This window comes from Plecotus auritus, assembly GCF_963455305.1.
Source record: "Plecotus auritus genome assembly, chromosome: 6".
NCBI lineage: Eukaryota > Metazoa > Chordata > Mammalia > Chiroptera > Vespertilionidae > Plecotus > Plecotus auritus.
Window position 1 is genome coordinate 29,496,673 of NC_137773.1, and position 23,068 is coordinate 29,519,740.

Below are 23,068 nucleotides of genomic sequence, written 5' to 3' on the forward strand. Positions count from 1 at the left end.
CATATTTGTGATTGTAAAACTTATGCTATTTAAAGTATTTTTAGTTTTCTATGTGAATACATATGCATTTGGAAGATTCAAATGAACATACACTGAAAAGCAGGTTTTTCATTTCAATCCTTCCATGAGGAAATCATGCAATTTTAAAGTAGTCTTAAATTTCTTATTCTAAGAGTCACTGAAACTTATGTAATAACTTGAAAAAAAGAATACAAGATACAGATAAGTTGTTACCACTAGAAAGGAAAAAGCAAGTGCCTTTGTAATAAATTTCTTGCAGCAGTTTGTAAAGACACCATTTACTGAAGCAGTTCCTAAGGGAAACCAACAAAAGACTAGTGCTTATTTAATAGCATCTTTATATATGCATGGAATTATAAGTTTTTGTCTTTAAAATGAAAAAGTTATCATTTGCTTTTCCTCCTACAGGTACAATGATGAATTTCTAGTTACTAATGTTTCAGGCCCCAAATAATAACACAAATCTAGAGGTCAGAGATGAGAGTAAGTGTTAGAGGCAGTAGCATTTCCTGTTCTTTTATCAAGTCTCTCTCCTGATAACTTTACAGTAAAAGGAAGAGGAAGATGTTGCATTCAAGAAAACTTGAAGGAACTTAGAAAATGATTTGGACCTTCTGTTGAGTTAATTAAGTCTCTCCCCCCGCCCCCCATCCCTCTCTCTCTCTCTCTCACACACACACACACAACACAGATTATTTTTTCTTACAATTGTAAGGGATTCAAAGAATCATGAGTAGGTAGATATAAGGAACAAGGCATGAGGAATAAACATAAAAAAGGGAGAGAAACAGTGCCAGTGAAATCAGTGAAGGAAAATACCTGGTAGTAGTTTCTTTGCTCTAAAGGATTAATTAAATGATTGCCTACTTTAATGTTTACTTATAATAAAACATTTAACACGTTAAATGAGGAATGAGACAATTAGTGGGTAAGTTTCAATAGCTTTGAAAAAGAGGTAAGAAGTTGGTACAATAATTTTGCTGTGAAAAAAGAACACACTCTCATCACTTTGAAAATGCAAACTTGGTAAGATAACTCTATTTTATGGCACATAACTACTCCCAATTCAACACTCCCCTTGAGGAATGGAAGTTCAGCTTCCTGACAGGCTATAATATCCCTAAAACAACTCACTAGACTTGGAAGTGTAATGTGTTTTCATATAAATATAGAAAATTGGGTCAATGATGAAAAGGACTAGACACTTAAATGGAACTCACCGTTGTTAGTGTTTCAGGATGGGAAGACGATTCACCAGAACTACAAAGTGGAAATAAGGTTCCAGATGAATCACCACAAAGTATGTCTTGTCCTGAACTCAACTGCTCATTACATTTTAGAAAATTAAACTCTGTCTTTCCAGCTTGGGCCACGCATAGATTATAGGAATAAGGTAAAGTCCCTTCACTGTAGATGGGGGGAACCACAGGTCCAGACTTGACACAAAGACCAGGTTGAAAGCAGCCCCAGGTGGTGGGGCTAGAGGGGCGACGAAGCCGCAGGGCGACCGCCAGAATCACCGCGAGGAGGAAGAGCACTGAGATTAAGGCCAAGGCCACCACCAGATAGAACTGCAGCTCAGCCTGGGGGTCAGAGGGCTGAGGACTTTCGCTAAGGTCTGGCAGCGCCTCTTGTAGGCTGTCAGCAAAGACCAGCAGCAGCGTGGCGGTGGCTGAGAGGGGTGGCTGTCCCCCGTCCCGCACGGCCACCAGGAGGCGCTGGCGGGCCGCGTCCCTGTCGCCCAAAGCTCTGGCTGTGCGCACCTCGCCCGTGCGCAGCCCCAGGCTGAAGAGTCCGGGCTCGCTGGCCTGCAGCACGTGGTAGGACAGCCAGGCATTGTGTCCCGAGTCCGCGTCCACCGCCACCACCTTGGTGACCAGGTAGCCCGCCTGCGCGGCGCGCGGCACCGTGTCGAAGAGCGCAGAGCCGTCGGGCCCCAGCGCCGGGTACAGCACCCTGGGCGCGTTGTCGTTGCGGTCGCCCACCAGCACGCGCAGGCTCACGTTGGCGCTGAGCGCGGGCGAGCCCTGGTCGCGCGCCTGCAGCGTCAGCTCAAAGGCGCGCAGCTGCTCGTGGTCGAAGGCGCGCTGCGCGAACACCACCCCGCTCTGCGCGCTCACGGACACGTAGGACGACAGCGCCCGTGGCTCCAGGTCGCTGGCCACGATGGAGTAGGAGACCTGGCCATTGGGTCCCAGGTCGGGGTCGGAGGCGCTGACCTGCGCTATGGAGGCCCCGGGTGGGTTGTTTTCTGGCACGTGGACCAGGTAGGCTGACTGCTGGAAAACCGGGGCGTTGTCGTTGACGTCAGTGATGTGCAGGGTGATGGTGGTGCTGGAGGAGAGGGGAGGCTTGCCCCTGTCGGTGGCTGTGATGGTAACATTGTACTCCGGGGTCTGTTCTCGGTCCAAGGTCCCCTCTGTTACCAGTTTATATGAACTTTTGGATGAAGAGATTATCTGAAAGGGGACTTTACTTTCTAATCGACAATTAACCTCCCCATTCTCCCCAGAATCATGGTCATGTATTTTGATGAAAGCAATTAGAGTTCCTGGCACTGCGTTTTCCAGAATCATTTCCACCAGAGAATGGAATGTAATTTCTGGACTGTTGTCATTTTCATCTTGAATGTTAATTTCAACTGTACATTGTGCAACCAGTCCTCCACCATCCCTTCCTTCCACTACTAGAGAATATTCCTTGATTTCTTCGTAATCCAGTGTCCGTAAAGTGGTAATTTCCCCACTCTTTGAATTCAGATGGAACACTTGCCCCGTCCTGTACAGAGAGTACGTTATTTCTGAGTTGGTACCCTCATCCAGGTCGGTGGCTGACACCTGCAGCACAGTGGTGCCCGGTGGCACGTTTTCTGAAAGCCTGACTCTGTACACGTCCTGCTTGAATACAGGGGGGTTATCATTGGCATCAGTGACCTGGATCTGGAGCTCAATGGTCCCGCTTAGGGGTGGATCTCCGCCGTCCAAGGCAGTGAGGACTAATCGATGATAATTCTGTTGTTCTCGATCTAAGGGTTTCTCCAATATCAGTTCCGGGTATTTACTACCATCTGGCTTCTCCTTGTTTATCAAGGAGAAACTAGGATTTAGAGAGAGTTTGTAATTCTGCAGAGAGTTTAGGCCAGTATCTCCATCTTCCGCTACTTCTAATATAAATCGAGTGCCTGGCAGTGTGGACTCACTTATTTGAAGCTCAAAGGAATTTTGCATGAATTTGGGAGGGTGATCATTAATATCCTCGATCTCCACGTTCACGTGGTAAAAGTTTAATGGCTTTTCAGCAACAGCTTCAAATTCCAGAGCACATACTGGCTTCTTCCCACATATCTGCTCCCGGTCCAGCCTGCTGCTCACAAGTAACTCCCCGCGCTCTGCGCTCACAGTGAAGTAAGGCTTCTCAGAGCCAACGCGCAGTTTTCGAGTGGGTAACTCGCGGACACTGAGTCCCAGGTCCTTGGCGAGGTTCCCCACCACCGAGCCCTCGGGCATTTCCTCGGGAATCCGGTAGCGCAGAGGCTCAGAGAGCGCCGGGCAGAACAAAGACAGCAGGAAGGGAAAGAGCACTGGCCGCCGCTCAGCCCAGCCCCTGTCCCCAGCGCCGCTCCCCATCCCTCTTGCTCCCCTCAGCGCGCTCACCGGCCTGAAGACGCCGGATGACCAGTAATCTCTGTGTCGCGGATGTCCAGAGCTCCGAACAGCCTTTAGTTCCTGCGTGGGGGTCAGGGTTTCTTCTCTTCCAGAGGAGGGAGCGGTGGAAAGGCTAGCTCTAGCGAGTGAGCTGAGGAAAGCGAGCTGCGGCTGCGCGAGGCGATCACCAGCGCAGAGCTCTCCACTCTGGCCAACAGCGGCGCCCAGAGTCCGCACTATGAAACTGCAGCCTCTGCTGCTTCAGGCTAACCAGCTACAGTAAGTATAATCGTGCACTGGACTAAACAAGCCTTTTTTTGTTACTATATTTACATCTTAAATTATAAGACCTTCTTTAAGGTATCTGTATTCTTGTTTTCAAATTATTAGATATATCACGTTGGGTTTTTATACAAATCTACATATACAGGGTAGGGCAAAAGTAGGTACTGTTGCTCATATGGAGAATAATACAATAATTAATAGATAATAATACAAGAATAAACTGGGTTTCACATGCTTACAACTGTAAACCACTCTTTTCCCACCTGTGTGGGTGCATTCATGTCACCACTCTACAAACATACATTGAAGTCTTGGCTTGTGCTTGTTAGTGGTGATATAACAAGAGGTAAATCATAGGTATTACACTCAGAGAGTTTATCGTCTACTGATTTCACAAATTCATTGTCTTTATTAGCTATGACATGTGAAATAACTTCTTTCTTTTATTCGTTCCTATGTTTTGCCCCAACAATTCTACATAATTAATGCTGTTTCATATCACATATATTAAGAGAATATCAATACTGTTGAAATTACTGGTAAAGTTGTGTAATTCCTTACTAATCCTCAAACACCTCCTCCTTCTGATAATATAAATACTGTTCATAAAATTAATATTTTGTTACTCTTATGACTTATCTCAGGAAATATTCATTCCATAAATACTGTCCCTATGATGTAGCCAAGCCACGATTTACCTTCTTCTTCATATCTCAGAATTACTTGGCTTATGTCATACCCAATGGAGTACGTAAAAGTTACTGGGGAAATATTTATCTATTCTTTAATATAAACTCACAAAGGGATATTCCAGTAGACTGCATTACTTCTTTATCTATGTACCTACGTTGTACTGAAGTAATGACTTTGAAATGGAAGGAGCTGAGCTCATGGTAAGTTTACTTAAATACATTTACTGAATATAGAGTCATTTGTTCTATTTATTTTACTTCATTAAAAAAACTTTTTTACAATTAGTGAACGTTTTGACCAAGAGAAAGAATTTTCTTTTTTATCAGGGAAACTTCCCACACACTTTTAAAAATTGTAAAGTAATATATTTGTCCCCTCAAAAAACTATGCATCCAAACACTACAGAAAATATAAAGTTAACTCCCATCCACTGTATATGCAAAATAGGAGGGAACACTGCACTATCCTTGGGAAATGTCTTTTTTATTACTAACAAATTTTATTTTATTGTATTTTCTACTTACACTTGATGACAAGTCAGGGACAGCTTCATTAAAATGCTATAACAAGGAATACAGAAGCCATAAACATAGTCCAGATGAAATCATTTTTAGTTGATTAACTTGTTTAGAATTTGTGTCCCTGAAACTTCTGTTCTTTAAACTAACATTCTCAAACTCTCTTACCATGAGTACACATTTCACATGGCTGCACCATCAAAACAATTCATTAGAACTCTACTGAAACATGGGATTCTGTATTTTACAAAAGTCTCTTTCAACAGTTTAAAATGACATTTTATTTCAGGCTTGATTTTGTTGTTTTGTGTTTTTTTTTGGGGGGGGGAAGGAGCAATGTCTATTTTGGACTTTAGATTCCATGTCTCCATTTGTGTGAGCCTGGGTGAACATTGACATACAAACTCAACATTTAGGGAGAGTCAAACCAATTAAAATGTGTTTACACTTTGAAATTAAGAAGCCTTAAAGTTTTGAAGGGTACTAATGCAGACACAGGGTTAAGAAAATAGATTTAAAAAGAAGGAATCTTTCAGGGCTTAGTTTTAGGTTCAAACTGTAAACACATGCTAAAATTCTGTCGTGTATTTTATTTCTACTAAGATAATCCAAGGATTTAGGAGTCTCAATAATTTTCTCTCAGTCCTAATTTAGGAATATATGTATTCCTTTATAGAAAACAAACTTAACTTCTGTGGTTGGGCAACTACTTCTTAAGTGAATGAGTGGTAAGTGATAATTGTAATTACAGTAAAATATGGAAGGCTTTAAAAGGTTGAGAGTTCACATTTAAACAATCATGTGCAATCCTTGGGAAAGCAAATAAAACAAACTATGATAACTAGAGCTCAATTTTGTAGTATTGCCACTAAAATAACCCCCATATTTAGGGTATACCTTAAAAATATTTCAAACTTTCTGCATAATACATGATTCAAAACACATAGATTTATAAAAAATATAATGCCTTCAAGAAACAATGTAAACAAAAACTGAACTCACCTGAACCGAAGTAGCTTCATCCTTACCTTCGTGAAAATTTATGGGTGTTAACAAGGAACCATTTTTTTCACAACTCTCATGGCTTATGAGTGTATGTGCATAGTTGGGCTGGGGAAAGATCAGGTGACTCTTCCCTGAGTCTGCAGTGAGGGAGACCTCATGGGAATAGGTCTGAAGGAATGCCTGTACTCCTTCCACACCCAGAAAGCTTGAAGCAGGCAAACCCACCAACCCTCTGCCTGAAGCCTGAAGCATACGAGACTTATGCCATCGCCATAGTCTGAGCGCCAGCAGAACAACCACAAAAGCAAGGAAGACACAGGAGATAATGGCCACGGCTACCACCAGGTACAACGTTAGATCTGAGTCTTCAGAGTTGTCAGGGTTCTTGATGTCATCCAGGCCAGCCAGGACCTCTGGGATACTGTCTGCCACAGCCACAGTGAGCGTTACAGTGATGGAGAGGGGGGGCTGGCCATGGTCCTGGACCACCACCACCAGGCTCTGCCTGAGCATGTCTCTGTCCAGCAGGGCCCGTGCAGTGCGCACCTCGCCGGTGTGCAGTCCCACCGCGAAGAGCCCTGGCTCACTGGCCTTGAGCAGGCGGTAGGACAGCCAGGCATTCTGGCCTGAGTCTCTGTCCACTGCCACCACCTTGGTCACCAGGTAGCCAGGCTCTGCAGAGCGGGGTGCTAACTCCACACCAGTGGAACCATCACTGGGAAGCGAGGGGTAGAGAATTTCAGGTGTGTTGTCATTCTGGTCCAGAATGAACAGACTCAGTGAAACATTGCTGCTGAGTGGAGTGTCCCCACTGTCCCTGGCAGTCACCAGTAGCTGTAGGTCTCGGATCTGCTCATAGTCGAAGGAACAAATTGCATAGAGCACACCAGAGTCAGAGTTGATGGAGACATAAGAAGAAAGAGGTGCCCCCATGATGGTGTTCTCAGTCAGAGAGTAAGTGACTTGGGCGTTCTTGCCACTGTCAGGGTCATGGGCGGTCACAGAGAAGATGGAAGCTCCTCTGGGGTTGTTCTCTGGGATATAGGCTGAGTAGGAGGCATGAGAAAAAGTGGGTGGATTGTCATTGGTGTCTGCCACATGCAGGGAGATATGAGTTTCAGTAGATAAAGGTGGGGTTCCTAGATCTGAGGCCATCACTGTGATATTGTACATGGAGATCTTTTCTCGGTCCAAATATTTCCATGTCACTAATCTATAATAATTATCTATTGATTTTTCTAATTGAAAAGGTAAATTATCATATATGTAACAAACAACTTGACCATTCTTCCCGGAGTCTCGGTCATGAACATTCAAGAAGGCAATTACTGTTCCAGGAAGAGTATTTTCCAAGACTGGGCTAAACAAAGATGTAACAATCACTTCCGGTCTATTGTCATTTATGTCTTCCACCGAAATGAGCACTTTGGTCCTCCCCATGAGAGCCCCCACATCTTCAGCTTGTATTTCCATTTCATAAAATGCACATTCTTCATAATCTAGACTCTTTGCTGTTGATAGTTCCCCAGTTTTCTCATTGAGCTGAAATAACGGAGATTGTTTTTCACTAATTTTCCAGAATTTATATGCCACTTCTCCGTTGGTTCCCTCATCCGGGTCGCTAGCTCTTACAGTAAGCAGCTGGGTGCCAGGAGGCACGTTCTCTGGGACTGTCACTCGGTAAATCGGTTGAGCAAACACTGGGGCATTATCATTCACATCCAACACTGTCACTAGGATGTGCACTGTGCTGGAGCGATGAGGTTCGCCTCCATCGGAGGCGATGAGGACCAGGTGGTGAGCAGCCTCTTCCTCTCTGTCCAAGGCGCGCTCCAGCACCAGCTCAGGGTTTAAAGTCCCATAATCTCCAGTTCGTACGTCCAGGGAGAAGTGGTGATTAGGGCTGAGTTGGTAGCTCTGCAGGGAATTCAAGCCCACATCCGGGTCAACAGCCTCTGGGAGTGGATAACGTGTGCCAGTCGCTGCGATTTCATTAATTTTTACTTCCAGATTTTCGGCCTGGAATTTCGGATTATTATCATTGATATCAGTGATTTCTATTTCTATCCCAAAAAGTTTTCCTCTGTCCTCAACGAGGATGTTGATATTTACAAGACACCGTGCGCTCTGAGCGCAGAGCTCCTCCCTGTCTATCCTGCCCGCGGTGACCAAGCTGCCGCTTCTCCGGTTTAGAGCAAAAAGCTGCGTCCTACCTCTGGAGACGATGCGGACTCCGTGCTTCGCCAGCTCTTGAGACTCCAGCCCCAGGTCCTTGGAGATGTTACCCACGAAGGATCCTTTGTCGCTCTCTTCTGGCACCGAGTAGTGAATCTGTGCCCTCCCGATCTCCCACAGCGTACTCAGGAGCACGCACAGCAGGATCAGCTCCCTGCGTCCTCCGCAATTCTTTGGAGCGGCCATTGTTCTTTCGCTATGGAATCCACTCGGAGTCTTCATTGGGCATATGTGTCTTGTTCACCTTTATGCTGCAGGCTCGGAGATCATCCCCTCGGAAAGCCAGATTGTCCCAAATGTAGGACGGAGTTTCGCTGCAGCCCTGCAGTTGATTTGTGGGATTTGCAGGTCTTAGTGAGGTGAGAGCCCAGAGTATCCAGATGGCTTTTGGTTACATTTATCTCCAAGTTAGGTGAACAGCGGCGCTTAGAGCCCTAAACAGTTACTGCACCCACTTAAAATTGTAATATTGTTTACTAGATTACAGAGGGGGAAAATACTTCTTGCTTCTTATAATTTGCTTTGCATTTATTTAATTTGTCCCTGAATTTATATTTTAAAAGTAATTGCCAGGAAGTGTGAAATGAAGTAGGGTTTAAGTCTTACAAAGTATTATAAAATGATCAGATTTATGGGTGAGCATCACATTAAATTACTCCCATTTCTGGAAGACATTTATTTTTTAAAAAATAAATTATTAAATTTTATTTATTATGCTTTAAGGTTTATTGCAAATGTCTTCAATATCTATTATCAAAAAAGTAGAAGCTCCAGTTGTCACTGACAATTAATTCACGCAGACTAAAATAGACCTATTGAGATGATTGACTCAGAAGTTGTTTTGTTTAAACTAATTAATCATTATAGTAAGATTTATGTAGGTATTTGTTTCTTAATTTTCTTTTTTAAATGCTGTGTTAAATTACACATTGATAATGTTTCAAATTAATATTGTAAAATGTTAACAGTTTAAGTTCTACTTTCAAGTTTTATCAGAGGTTATACTGATTTGCTTCTTTATTTAAATTATTTATACTTTTTCTATTTGAAAACACTTGAAAGGTACAAATGAATTTACAATAAAAAGTAAATGTCCATCCCATTTTTCACCAATTAGAGAGTATTTAAAGCAGACAATTAAATTCTTAAAGTACACAAATATTCTGAAATTACTTTTACTTTTATGAGTATTTTGGTCAAAAGAACCACACAAAGTAAGAAACACACATAATTATAAAAAAAATGCCAATACAAACAAATGTCTCCTCAATGCTTTGTAAAATGGCCATTAATTGAAGCAGTTGCTAAGGGAAATCTAGCAAAAGGCTGAAACAATGTGTTATCATCTTGAGTATATACTTGTTTACACATCAGGTAAGCAATTTTGTCTAAAATTTTAAGAATTCAACTCTACATTTTTCCTAGAGATAGTAGAATAACTAGGAGATATCTAGCTTTATAAGGTTACAAACAAACAAAAAAGAAAGTTAAAAACATGATCTTTTCTTGAATGGAAGAGCCTATAGAATGAGCTTCAATACAGATTAATCCTGAAAAGCAAGTAGGAAGAACATACTTTTATCTTCTGATGAGCATAATGGACCTACTACTAAGTCAAAAGATCTTTGCGCACACGCACACACACACACATACACACACACATACACACACCAGTACATTGCATGGAGTTACAATGGGTCCATCTACAAAAAACAAAACAAAATAAAACAAAACTGCAGGTTTCTAGGTGCTTTTGAAACAAAAGGGGAAGCAAATAGAGACAAACAGCAGATTAGTATGAGAACCATAACAGTTAAATCAGTTAAGAAAAGTATCTAATTTTACGTTTTATTTTTATTTTTTGCTTTAAAGTCTTATTTAAATGACTACCTACTTTTACATTTATAGTATGGAAAGGCTGAATTAGTGATAGGAAGAAAAATTTAGGGAAATATCTCAAGCTTTTACAAGAAAGCCTATAGCCTTGTGAAATGTTTCCGTTTGTAGATAAAGCCACACCCTCAATCTTTCCTAAATCCGAGCCTGGAAAGATATCCCTAAAAGATACATAAGTGCTCCTACTTCAACCTCCCTTGAAGAATGGTATGACAGTTTTTTGACTAGCTACAACTTTCCTAAGACAACCTTTAGATTTGAAACTGTATGTTTCCCTGTGAACATGCAGAACTGGGTAGACCAAAAGAAGCAGGTTATGCATAAAGGACACTCACCGGCTGGGAAGTCGACTCAGTGGAATTACAAAGTGGAAATAAGGCCCCAGATGAATCACCACAAAGTATGTCTTGTCCTGAACTCAACTGCTCATTACATTTCAGAAAATTAAACTCTGTCTTTCCAGCTTGGGCCACGCACAGATTGTAGGAATAAGGTAAAGTGCCTTCACTGTAGATGGGGGGGACCACAGGTCCAGACTTAACACAAAGACCAGGTTGAAAGCAGCCCCAGGTGGTGGGGCTAGAGGGGCGTCGAAGCCGCAGGGCGACCGCCAGAATCACCGCGAGGAGGAAGAGCACTGAGATCAAGGCCAAGGCCACCACTAGATAGAACTGCAGCTCAGCCTGGGGGTCAGAGGGCTGAGGACTTTCGCTAAGGTCTGGCAGCGCCTCTTGTAGGCTGTCAGCAAAGACCAGCAGCAGCGTGGCGGTGGCTGAGAGGGGTGGCTGTCCCCCGTCCCGCACGGCCACCAGGAGGCGCTGGCGGGCCGCGTCCCTGTCGCCCAAAGCTCTGGCTGTGCGCACCTCGCCCGTGCGCAGCCCCAGGCTGAAGAGTCCGGGCTCGCTGGCCTGCAGCACGTGATAGGACAGCCAGGCATTGTGTCCCGAGTCCGCGTCCACCGCCACCACCTTGGTGACCAGGTAGCCCGGCTGCGCGGCGCGCGGCACCGTGTCGAAGAGCGCAGAGCCGTCGGGCCCCAGCGCCGGGTACAGCACCCTGGGCGCGTTGTCGTTGCGGTCGCCCACCAGCACGCGCAGGCTCACGTTGGCGCTGAGCGCGGGCGAGCCCTGGTCGCGCGCCTGCAGCGTCAGCTCAAAGGCGCGCAGCTGCTCGTGGTCGAAGGCGCGCTGCGCGAACACCACCCCGCTCTGCGCGCTCACGGACACGTAGGACGACAGCGCCCGTGGCTCCAGGTCGCTGGCCACGATGGAGTAGGAGACCTGGCCATTGGGTCCCAGGTCGGGGTCGGAGGCGCTGACCTGCGCTATGGAGGCCCCGGGCGGGTTGTTTTCTGGCACGTGGACCAGGTAGGCTGACTGCTGGAAAACCGGGGCGTTGTCGTTGACGTCGGTGATGTGCAGGGTGATGGTGGTGCTGGAGGAGAGGGGCGGCTTGCCCCTGTCGGTGGCTGAGATGGTGACATTGTACTCTGGGGTCTGCTCACGGTCTAGAACTCCGTCTGTCACTAATTTATACGTGTTTCTCGAATAAGTTAGCAATTTAAACGGAACCTCACCTTCTAATTTACAAGTAACTTCTCCATTGTCTCTGGAATCCTTGTCACGGACTTTAAGTAAAGCAATGTATGTTCCTAGCCTGGTGTCCTCCGTAATAAGATCTGTGAGAGACTGAAATATCACTTCTGGGGTATTATCATTTACGTCTAGGACTTCTATCTCCACAGTACATTGGGCAATCATTCCTCCACCATCCCTTGCTTCCAAAACTATGGAATATTCTTTGACTTCCTCAAAATCTAGTGTATTTCGAGTAGTAATTTCCCCAGTAGTAGAATTCAGGTCAAACTGGGTGATCTGGCCTGCTTCAGTGAAAGAGAAGGTGATCTCAGCATTGACCCCCTCATCCTGGTCGGTGGCCATCACTCTAAGCACAGTGGTGCCTGGGAGCACGTTTTCCGGAAGGCCCACCCTGTATAACTCTTGGCTGAACACTGGAGGGTTATCATTGGCATCAGTCACGAGCACTTGTATCTGAGCAGTGCTGCTTAGGGGTGGATCCCCACAGTCCACGGCAGTCAAGGTCAAGTGGTAGGACTTCTGCTCCTCCCGATCTAAAGGCACCTTCAGTACTAGCTCGGGGTATTTGCTACCATCTAATTTCTCCTTATTCACGAGTAAGAAATGATCATTGGGACTGAGCTGATAATTCTGTAATGAGTTGGTACCAATATCTGCGTCATGGGCAGACCCTAAGATAAATCGTGCCTCAGGCTTTGTGGACTCACTTATTTGCAGCTCAAAGGAATTTTGCATGAATTTGGGAGGGTGATCATTAATATCCTCGATCTCCACATTCACGTGGTAAAAGTTTAATGGCTTTTCGGCAACAGCCTCAAATTCCAGAGCACATACTGGCTTCTTCCCACATATCTGCTCCCGGTCCAGCCTGCTGCTCACAAGTAACTCCCCGCGCTCTGCGCTCACAGTGAAGTAAGGCTTCTCAGAGCTGACGCGCAGTTTTCGAGTGGGTAACTCGCGGACACTGAGTCCCAGGTCCTTGGCGAGGTTCCCCACCACCGAGCCCTCGGGCATTTCCTCGGGAATCCGGTAGCGGAGAGGCTCAGAGAGCGCCGGGCAGAACAAAGACAGCAGGAAGGGAAAGAGCACTGGCCGCCGCTCAGCCCAGCCCCTGTCCCCAGCGCCGCTCCCCATCCCTCTTGCTCCCCTCAGCGCGCTCACCGGCCTGAAGACGCCGGATGACCAGTAATCTCTGTGTCGCGGATGTCCAGAGCTCCGAACAGCCTTTAGTTCCTACGTGGGGGTCAGGGTTTCTTCTCTTCCAGAGGAGGGAGCGGTGGAAAGGCTAGCTCTAGCGAGTGAGCTGAGGAAAGCGAGCTGCGGCTGCGCGAGGCGATCACCAGCGCAGAGCTCTCCACTCTGGCCAACAGCGGCGCCCAGAGTCCGCACTATGAAACTGCAGCCTCTGCTGCTTCAGGCTAACCAGCTACAGTAAGTATAACCGTGCGCCGGACTGGACAAATTTTATGTCTATGTATTTATTAATGTTTAATTTGTATCATTATCACATTTCCAGGTTTTAAGGAAATCACATAGATTTAATACGTAAACTCTGTTTGTTAACATAATTATTCTCCAATCTTCAAATCTGCACTAGTAATAGAAAGATGACTATAACAGACTTGGTCTAAAGGATCTCAGAGTACATAATTTTGAATACTTACTAATTATCAGTACATTGGATCAAGTTCTATGCTTCTTCCTTTGTTTCTTTTTTCCTTGTTTTTACATTTTGGGTACCTCCATGTTCATTCCCTTCAATTTTTTTTTTTCAGAGAGCATCAGTAATTTTCTTTAAAAGGGCACAATTTATACTTACCTCCAAATACTTCTCTTCTTCCAAAATTGTTTCCGTGATTTATTTATAGTAATATTACCTGATTTTAAATTATAGTATCTCAGTCAATGACATAATGTAACCAGAAAGGAGTTAGCCTATCCCTCTCCTTCCCATTACACAATTATTTTCCTAGTTATGAAATGTAACATCACTCCTCAAAGTTACCAGGGGAATAATATTTTACCTTGCAACACAAAGTGACTAACTATTGTGTATTATGCTGAGTCATAGTTCTCACTTCTGTACTTATATAACATCCCATGATGACTTCAAATAAAGATAGTTCCTAGGAAGTTTATTTGCAGTAGCTCATGAGTTTAGTGATAATTTCTCCCCTTTGTTTAAAAAAATGTTAAGCATCTAATAAATTGGATAGGGTAATTTTCTTTTTCAATATGCCTGATAACCATGTTTCTCTCTCACAGAACGTTAGTAACATTGACTGTTCCACAAGTGACTATACATCTGAACACTGCAAAATATGTAAAATATACTCACAATATTACACATTTTCTTTATATGGAAAATATCAGCAAACACAACACTTTGCTAGAAAAACTGTTTAACACCTAAAAGGTTGCAGCAAATAAGATTACCTTGTCATCAACCCCTTCCAGGTGCTAATCGACGTATTGAACTGTACTGAAATTTTATACTTAGAGCAGCGATTTTCAACCAGTGTGCTCAAGCAGGTACACTGGTGTCCCTCAAGAATTTTTAAAACATGTAATACCTGATTATTTAGTCAGGGGCACTGACCTCTTTTCCCTTGAATTGTCAAATAAAAAATGACAACAGCCAACACTACTATAGGCAGCTGGTGCAAATGAATCAAAATTATACCTATATTTTTGTCAGATCAGCAAAAAATATTTTTTTCAGTGTGCCACAGAATTTTAGTAACTAGTTTATGTGTGCCATGAGATGAAAAAGGTTGAAAACCACTAACTAAGACTATAAAAGTAGTTAGTCCCAGATTAGATTATTTCTGACTGAATTTTTAAGCAGACCCAGTAAGTAAAGTCCAACTACTGGTCTAGGACTTAAGTATGTGAGATGTTTGTTTCATAAAGCCAGCATCCGCAATATCCTACTTGGAGAGCCCACAGTCACACTTCACATGGCTGTACCACTAAAACTGCACATAGGAATTTTCTGGTGAAACATGTAACTGCCTATTTCACAAATGCCAGTTACAATACTTGAAAAGACATTTTATTTGACATCATATTTTATTGTTTTTGAACAATGACCTTCAGTGTGGCATTAGACTCCATGCTTATCATTGATACAGAATGATTGAAACACACATTTTTTTTTCTTCAGGAATTTTCCCAACCTTCTACCAGGACCCAACTTTAATAGGTCCATATGCTTTAAATAGATCAGGAAGCAAGTGAGGTTTTTCAAAGTCATCAAGTTGAGGTATATGGAGGCAGAAGCCAGACACAGAAAAAAAATCAGACTGAAACAGTCTGCAAGAGCCTTTTGTACATCTGACCTAAAGAGAACCTGAGCAATCCCTTCATTCTCATTGATAAGCTACATGAATTAAGAACATCAAATGGAAAATAGGTGGAAGGTATACAAATGTGATAGTCCACTTATTCATAATCTCATCCATAGGCATCCACTATAGAAATGATACCAAATCTTAAGTTAATAAGTGTTCCATGTTAAAATATCACCACTGGAATAAACCATTTAACATGCTTTAGCTTTTTAAAGTTTTTTTCACCACATCTTCAAATCACTGCCTTCACAAAACAATAAATATATTCCTTGAGAATATAAATATAAATGAATGACTGTACTCACCTGAATACTTTGAGCTTCATCCTTACATTCATGAAAATCTATGGGTGCTAAAAAGGGATCTTTTTTCTCACAGCTGTCATCACTGATGAGCGTGTCTGCATAGTTGGGCTGCGGGAAGATCAGGTGACTCTTTCCTGAGTCCGCGGTGAGGGAGACCTCCTGGGAATAGGTCTGCAGGAATGCCTGCACCCCGTCCACACCCACAAAGTGCGAAGCTGGCATCCCAGTGAACCCGCCTTCTGAAGCTTGGAGCAGGCGCGATGTGGACCAGCGCCTCAGTCTGAGTGCCAGCAGGATGGTAACAAAGGCGAGAAAGACGCAGGAGACCACAGCCACTGCCACCACCAGGTACAGAGTGAGGCCTGAGGCTTCAGAGTCGTGAGGGACCTCCAGGCTGCCCAGGTCAGCCAGAACATCTGGGATGCTGTCAGCCACCGCCACCGTGAGCGTGACAGTGGCCGAGAGAGGGAGCTGGCCATGGTCCTGAACTGCCACCACCAGGCTCTGCTTGAGCGCATCTCTGTCCAACAGGGCCCGCGCAGTGCGCACCTCGCCTGTGTGCAGCCCCACCACGAAGAGTCCTGGCTCGCTGGCCTTGAGCAGGCGGTAGGACAACCAGGCGTTCTGGCCTGAGTCTCTGTCCACTGCCACCACCTTGGTCACCAGGTAACCGGGTTCGGCAGAGCGGGGTGCCAGCTCCACACCAGTGGAACCGTCGGTGGGGATGGCAGGATACAGTATTTCGGGTGCATTGTCATTTTGGTCCAGCACAAACAGACTCAGGGACACGTTGCTGCTGAGTGGTGGGTCCCCGCTGTCATGTGCAGTCACTCTCAATTGCAAGTCACGGAACTGCTCATAGTCGAAGGAGTGCAATGCATACAGGACACCAGTGTCAGAGTTGATGGAGACATAGGAGGATAGAGGCACACCCTGGATGGTGTCTTCATCCAGAGAGTAAGTGACTCTGGCATTCTCGTCACTGTCAGGGTCGTGTGCAGTCACAGTGAAGATGGAAGCACCTCTGGGGTTGTTCTCAGGGACATAGACAGAGTAGGAGGAGTGGGGAAAGGAAGGTGGGTTGTCGTTGGTGTCTGACACCTTTATGGAGATGTGAGTTTCTGTGGACAAGGGCGGGGTTCCACCATCTGTGGTTTTCAGTGTGATGTTGTACATAGAGAGTATTTCTCGGTCTAGGTTTTTTGCTGTCACCAATCTATAATAATTGTCTATTGATCTTTCTAACTTGAAAGGTAGATTTTCTGAAATAGTGCAGGTCACCTCACCATTCTTCCCGGAGTCTCGGTCTTGAAAGTAAAAAAGAGCAATTACTGTTCCAGGAGGAGTATCTTCAGGGATTGAGCTGCTTACAGATGTTATTGTAACTTCTGGAGCGTTGTCATTCACATCTAAAATGGTGACCCGTACTTTAGCCCTTGTCATACTACCAGGACCATCCTGAGCCTGAACTTCCATTTCATAGTAGCTGGATTCTTCATAATCTAAGCCTTCTAAAGTTGATAGTTCTCCTGTGTGGGAGTTCAGTTGGAATATCTGCAGAATTTTTGGAGTTATTTTCCAAAAAGAGTATGTCACTTCTCCATTGACTCCCTCATCGAGGTCGATAGCATTTACTGTGAGCAGTCTTGTGCCCACCGGCACATTCTCAGGGACAGTGACTTGGTACTGAGGCAAAGAGAAGACTGGCGCATGATCATTCACGTCCACCACTGCTACTTGGATGCGGGCGGTGCCAGATAAGGGTGGGTCACCACCGTCAGAGGCTGTAAGGAGGAGGTGGTGAATCGCCTCTTCCTCCCGGTCCAGTACCCGCTCCAGCACTAACTCTGGATATTTAGTTCCATCCTCTCCAGTTTGCACAAGCAGGGAGAAGTGGCGATTGGGGCTGAGCTGGTAGCTCTGGAGGGAGTTCGTGCCCACATCCGGATCCCTAGCCTCTTTTAACGGAAACCGCACCCCAGGAGCTGTGTTCTCCATTATTTTTACATTCATTTCTTCCGTCAAGAACCTAGGAGCATTGTCATTAACATCCATTATTTCCACTTCTATAGGGTAAAGATTCATTTTATCTTCTATCAGGATGTTAAAACTCACCAGACACCGCGCGCTCTGAGCGCAGAGCTCCTCCCGGTCTATCCTGCCCACCGTGACCAAGCTGCCAGTTCTCTTATTCAGAGCGAAAAGCTGTGTCCTACCTCTGGAGACGATGCGGACTCCGCGCTCCGCCAGCTCCTGGGCCTCCAGCCCCAGATTCTTGGCGATATTACCCACAAAAGACCCTTGGTCTGTCTCCTCCGGCACGGAATAGAGAATGTGTCCTGCCCAAGCTTCGCTCCGGGTCCCCAGGAGGATGGAGAGCAGGATGAATCCTCTGTAATCCCGGCCCCTCTCCAGAGCCGCCATTGTCCTGCAGATCATTAGATCCTGGGCTACCTCCTGTTGTGTTTCTGGATGCTAGTGTGTCCCCTGGAACGTTCTGTATTCAGAAAAGGAGCCCCAAATCCAGTAGAATATAGGTCTGAGTTTGATGTCTCTCGGAAAAGAGTTTGTCTCAATCTGGCGTTTCTTTGTGTTGTAAAAGCTCGGTAGTTCCGGCGCATCTTTCTCCTGGCTGGTGAACAGCGGCGCTCAGAGTCCTTACTATGTTACTGCACCATATTGAAGGCAAAATAATTGTTTTTTCAGAAAACTTGTTTTAGCCTTCAAAATTATTCCGTTTATATTTCTTTAATCCAAAAACATGAATTTTAAGAAACTGTGAATTGATGCAACAATGTTCATGGATGAGTGTTTATTAGACCCTAATGATTTTTGAAAATTCCTTGGTTTGCTTTCAACTTTGAAATGACTCTTGGATACTGCCTCACACTTTATTTATTGCACATAGAGAAAATCAGCCATTGCAGGTAAAAACAATGATTTGTTTTAAAAAGGTGTGTGTATACATAAGAAATATGTTATATAGTAGTTGTTTACTTTAGAGTAAAACAAATTTATTTTATTTTTTAAAAGATTTTTTTGCTCTTTAATCCTCATCGGAGGATGTATTCTTACTGATTTTATTTTTTATGTTTTAATATTTTTATTGATTTAAGAGAGGAAGGTAGAGGAAGGGAGAGATAGAAACATCAATGATGAGAGAGAATCATTGATTGGCCTCCTGCCTGCCCCACACTGGGAATCAAGCCCACAACCCTGGTATGTGCCCCCTCTGGGAATTGAACTGTGACCTCCTGGTTCCACTGAGACATGCTGGCTAAGCAAAACAAATTTAAATTAATTAAATACTATTGAACACATACTATGCTCTAGACACCACCATGTAAAATTTGTCTTTAAATTATGAAGAGGTAGTTTAATAAAGCTTTTGATTTTGTTAAACTTTGGAGATGGTTTAGTCCAATACCTTCATTTTAATGATTTAAAAAATCAGAGGGAATTGCCTTTGTCTTGGACTATGTAGCAATAGAACCTGTGTTGAAATATAGATATCCTCACTCCCATTCTTTTGAGAAAAAAGAGGAATAATTGTTGGCCTTAACTGATGCTTTATGCTCAAAAAGTGCCATTAGAGAAGAGAAGCTAAGCAGCAACAATCAGTTATAGAAGCAACTTACTTGTGACAGAAGGCCAAAGTAAGCCAGAGGTTCTACTGGTTGTGGATTCATAAGAAAATGTGTGTTGGCTTGACTGCTTCTTTTCATTATGCAATTCAAATAATCATCCTATCCTATTCCAGGATAGTTGAAGAAAGGTGGGTCTCTAGACAGAGAGCCTTTGAGCATGCATGCAGGACTGTCCTGAAAGGATCCTTAGAGGTTCTCATTTCCCCACCTATGTTAATAAAACACAATTGTTGATGGATCTGAGGTTACACTGAGCTGGTAGGAATAAAACACAGTCCCTTCCACATAGTTACAGGAGAAAAGAGAGTAACCAGTTTTGGAATGAAGATCTAGCAAGACATAGCCTTGCTTTGTAAATTATCTTAAGGCCCCATAGTAGTAGCTAGCATCACCAGGAAGAGGAACCAAAGAGAATATAAAAAATGCTTAGTTTAGTTGGTGTTCTCTGATGGCATTGCTCCAAAATATAGGTAATACTTTGAATGAAATACTGTTTCAATTTATCAAAAATAATTCAGTCATGTTTGTTTTTTACCAAGCAGATAAAAGAACTTTTGTTCAAAGGAACCAATATGAGTATTACAGATTAATTTCAAAAACAGGAGTTAAATACTTTTTGTTTAGTAGTAATTTTGAACTTCTTGCTCATGTAAGCAAAGCATATGCTCATAAAAAATCATGAGTACTTGCAGACATGTGCAAACACAGCTTTCATGTATGGATATTATGGCTCCCAATGCCGTGATTTTTTAAAATCTGATATTTCAAAACTCACAGTGTCATCTCATATTTGTCTCTTGTTCTACTATTTCATAAAAGTCTCAATTAACTTTACTTCTGGGCACCTTCTTTGGAGTTAAATAAATAATATCTAGACAAATGAGATTATACACATATTCTGAAAATAAAGCATACTTTAGAAATTAAACGGCTGTATCATCTGTAGTATCAAGTTTTCTAAGTTATTTTACAACATAAAGTTAAATATTAAGAATGTCTACTAGAGTACCACAATATCTTTAAATATAACATAAGCCTACAATATAAAGTCAAAAGAATTTTTTAGTTTTAAAGGGAGTATGTTATTATGATGTAGTTTTAGGGCAGAATCTTGCCCTTCATTTGCATTAAAAATTATATGGAAAGTCTACTTGACTTCCCAGGCATTGAGTTATCTCCTCCCCTTTCTTTATGAAATGTTTTAAAAATTGAAGAACCATTTGTTTGGACTTCTGTTTAGGTTGTTATTTCCAGGCAAAGATATAGGTATTTTCCAATGATTCTAAGAGTTTACTGCTTCCCCTTTGATAACTGCCACTTCAACAAAAGTTTGATCAGAAACTGGTGTTTTTCACAGATGATAAAATAGCCCAATGGTTTGGTACATTTTTCTTCATTTTCAAAATTTAGTACATACTCAAAGTCTCAGACTGTCTATTTTATTCATAATAATCTACATGGAGTGTAGGTCAAAGAGCCTTATTTAGTCAGAACTTAGCAAATTCCATGGTTGCCAGGATTGAACATTTGGTCAGTCCACCTGAATGAGTTATTATTGTGAGAGTATAATCTGATATTTTTTCTGTCAGTAAAATATTTTATTTAAATAAAATGGTCACAGGTGACTCAGATAAGAGAATAAAATAAACCAGATACTGCCCTGGTTAGAGCATCCTCCCAATACACCAAGGTTGCAAGTTCAATCCCTGATCAGGACACATATAAGAATCGACCAATTAATGCATAAATAAGTGCAAAAACAAATCCATCTATCTATCTATCTATCTATCTATCTATCTCTCATACATAAATAAAAATTAAAAATAAACCAGCCTACTATCCCAGTTATTGAGAAGAGAAGAGAATAAAATAAACCATTGTACTACTATTCATAAAACCACTTAGTGAGCTTATAACAATGAAGGTTTAAGATGTAGTTTAAATTACCCAGAATTGGTGATATAATAAAATAACATTTACAGAGTGTATTAAACAAATCATAATATTCGTATAAGATATCATCTGACTCCCTTGATCAATACCAAAGATTCAAGGGAAATAAAATGGTTATTTACTATTAAATTCAGATTAAAACTATCAAAGAGTTACATCAAAAATGTCCAAGCAGCCAAAACCGGTTTGGCTCAGTGGATAGAGCGTCAGCCTGCGGACTGAAAGGTCCCAGGTTCGATTCCGGTCAAGGGCATGTAACTTGGTTGCGGGCACATCCCCAGTAGGAGGTGTGCAAGAGGCAACTGATCGATGTTTCTCTCTCATCGATGTTTCTGACTATCTACCCCTCTTCCTTCCTCTCTGTAAAAAATCAATAAAATATATATATATTTTTTTTTTAAATATATATATTTTTTTTTTATTGATTTTTTACAGAGAGGAAGGAAGAGGGATAGATAGTCAGAAACATCGATGAGAGAGAAACATCGATCAGCTGCCTCCTGCACACCTCCCACTGGGGATGTGTCCGCAACCAAGTTACATGCCCTTGACCGGAATCGAACCTGGGACCTTTCAGTCCGCAGGCCGATGCTCCATCCACTGAGCCAAACCGGTTTTGGCAATAAAATATATTTTTTAAAAAATGTCCAAGCAAATCAGATTTAAAAGTGTGTATGACTGAAATCTCTTGGTTAGTCATATACATTTGGAATCTTGAAATAAATAATTCTACAATTGCTGAAGTATAATTACCACAATACTGATTTAGAAAAATATGTATTACCCTTAGCAGCTAATTTAAAGACATCAACTCAATCAGTTTTTATGACTGAAAATTTCAGGTTAAAAAGAAGTTCTCATTCATTATCAAAGCATCTTCTCAATTGTTTATTTTACTAGTGCAATTGTTTGTTTTAGATGCTTAAGTAACCAATCTATTTTTTATCAGATCATAGACTAGTCCAGGTCAGAACTGGAACAGAACTTGACTATCATGTAGTTCAATGACTTATCAAAATATATTATCCCTAGTGTTCTATTAATACCATGACAATCATTCTTTTTAAGAATCTCCTATACTCCTTAGCAGTACATTTTCTGATAAAACAACTTTGACATCTCAAAACTTTTCTTTTCTTTTTTTTAAATGTATTTTTATTCATTTCAAAGAGGAAGAGAGAGGGAGAGAGAGATAGAAACATCAGTGATGAGAGGGAATCATTGATTGGCTGCTTCCTGCTGGGGATAGAGCCTGCAACTCTCAACCCCAATATGTGCCCTGATGGGGAATCAAACTGTGATCTCCTGTTTCATAGGTTGTTGCTCAACCACTGAACCACACTGGCCAGGCTGCTTTTCTTTTTCCTACTTTTTCATCAAGCCATAGATTCAATTACATCTTTGGGCCACAGTGAATTAGACTAATTATTCTTTCAAATGACAACCCTCTATTCCTTAAATATTTGAACAGTTCCTACATGACAGAGCCTTATTTTATCTGGGTTACATTTGCTAATTATTCAAATTCTTAGTTGAACATTATTAAGTCTTTATTTTCCCATTCATTAGTCACTCCTCTATTTTTAGAGTTGTATCCTGTAAGTGACACTAATGAGCATATTTTAACATTCATTTTCTCTTAAAAATTATTTAGAGAGAGAAGAAGGAAAGAGAGAGAAACATGGATTTGTTGTTCCACTTATTTATGCATTCATTGGTTGATTCTTGTATGTGTCCTGACCAGGGATTGAACCCACAACGTTGGCTATGGGGACGATGTTCAATCTAACCAACTGACCTGCCAGGCCAGGGCTGATTTTCATTTATTTATTTATTTAAATATATTTTTTACTGTTGATAGTATTACAAATATCTCCCATCCCCCATTTTCATTTTTAAATATTTCCCCATAATT

The 23,068-nt window shown here is 42.5% G+C and overlaps 1 protein-coding gene across 13 annotated transcripts in view; it reads right to left on the minus strand.

Moving 5' to 3' along the window:
* Positions 1 to 23,068, minus strand: part of LOC308250372 (protocadherin gamma-C4) — a gene marked incomplete at its 5' end in the record, with an annotated part of 563,663 nt that overhangs the window by 94,074 nt on the left and 446,521 nt on the right. The window contains one exon of one of the 13 annotated variants that reach the window (XM_080672917.1): positions 15,554 to 18,182. The exons of 9 other annotated variants lie outside the window; for them this stretch is intronic. In XM_080672917.1, the coding sequence (XP_080529043.1) occupies positions 15,554 to 17,992 (2,439 nt within the window). Of the gene's footprint in view, positions 1 to 1,241; positions 3,648 to 6,163; positions 8,638 to 10,632; positions 13,030 to 15,553; positions 18,183 to 23,068 lie in introns of those variants that run through there. 3 more of the 13 variants (XM_080672931.1, XM_080672910.1, XM_080672929.1) reach the window with 3 other exon arrangements.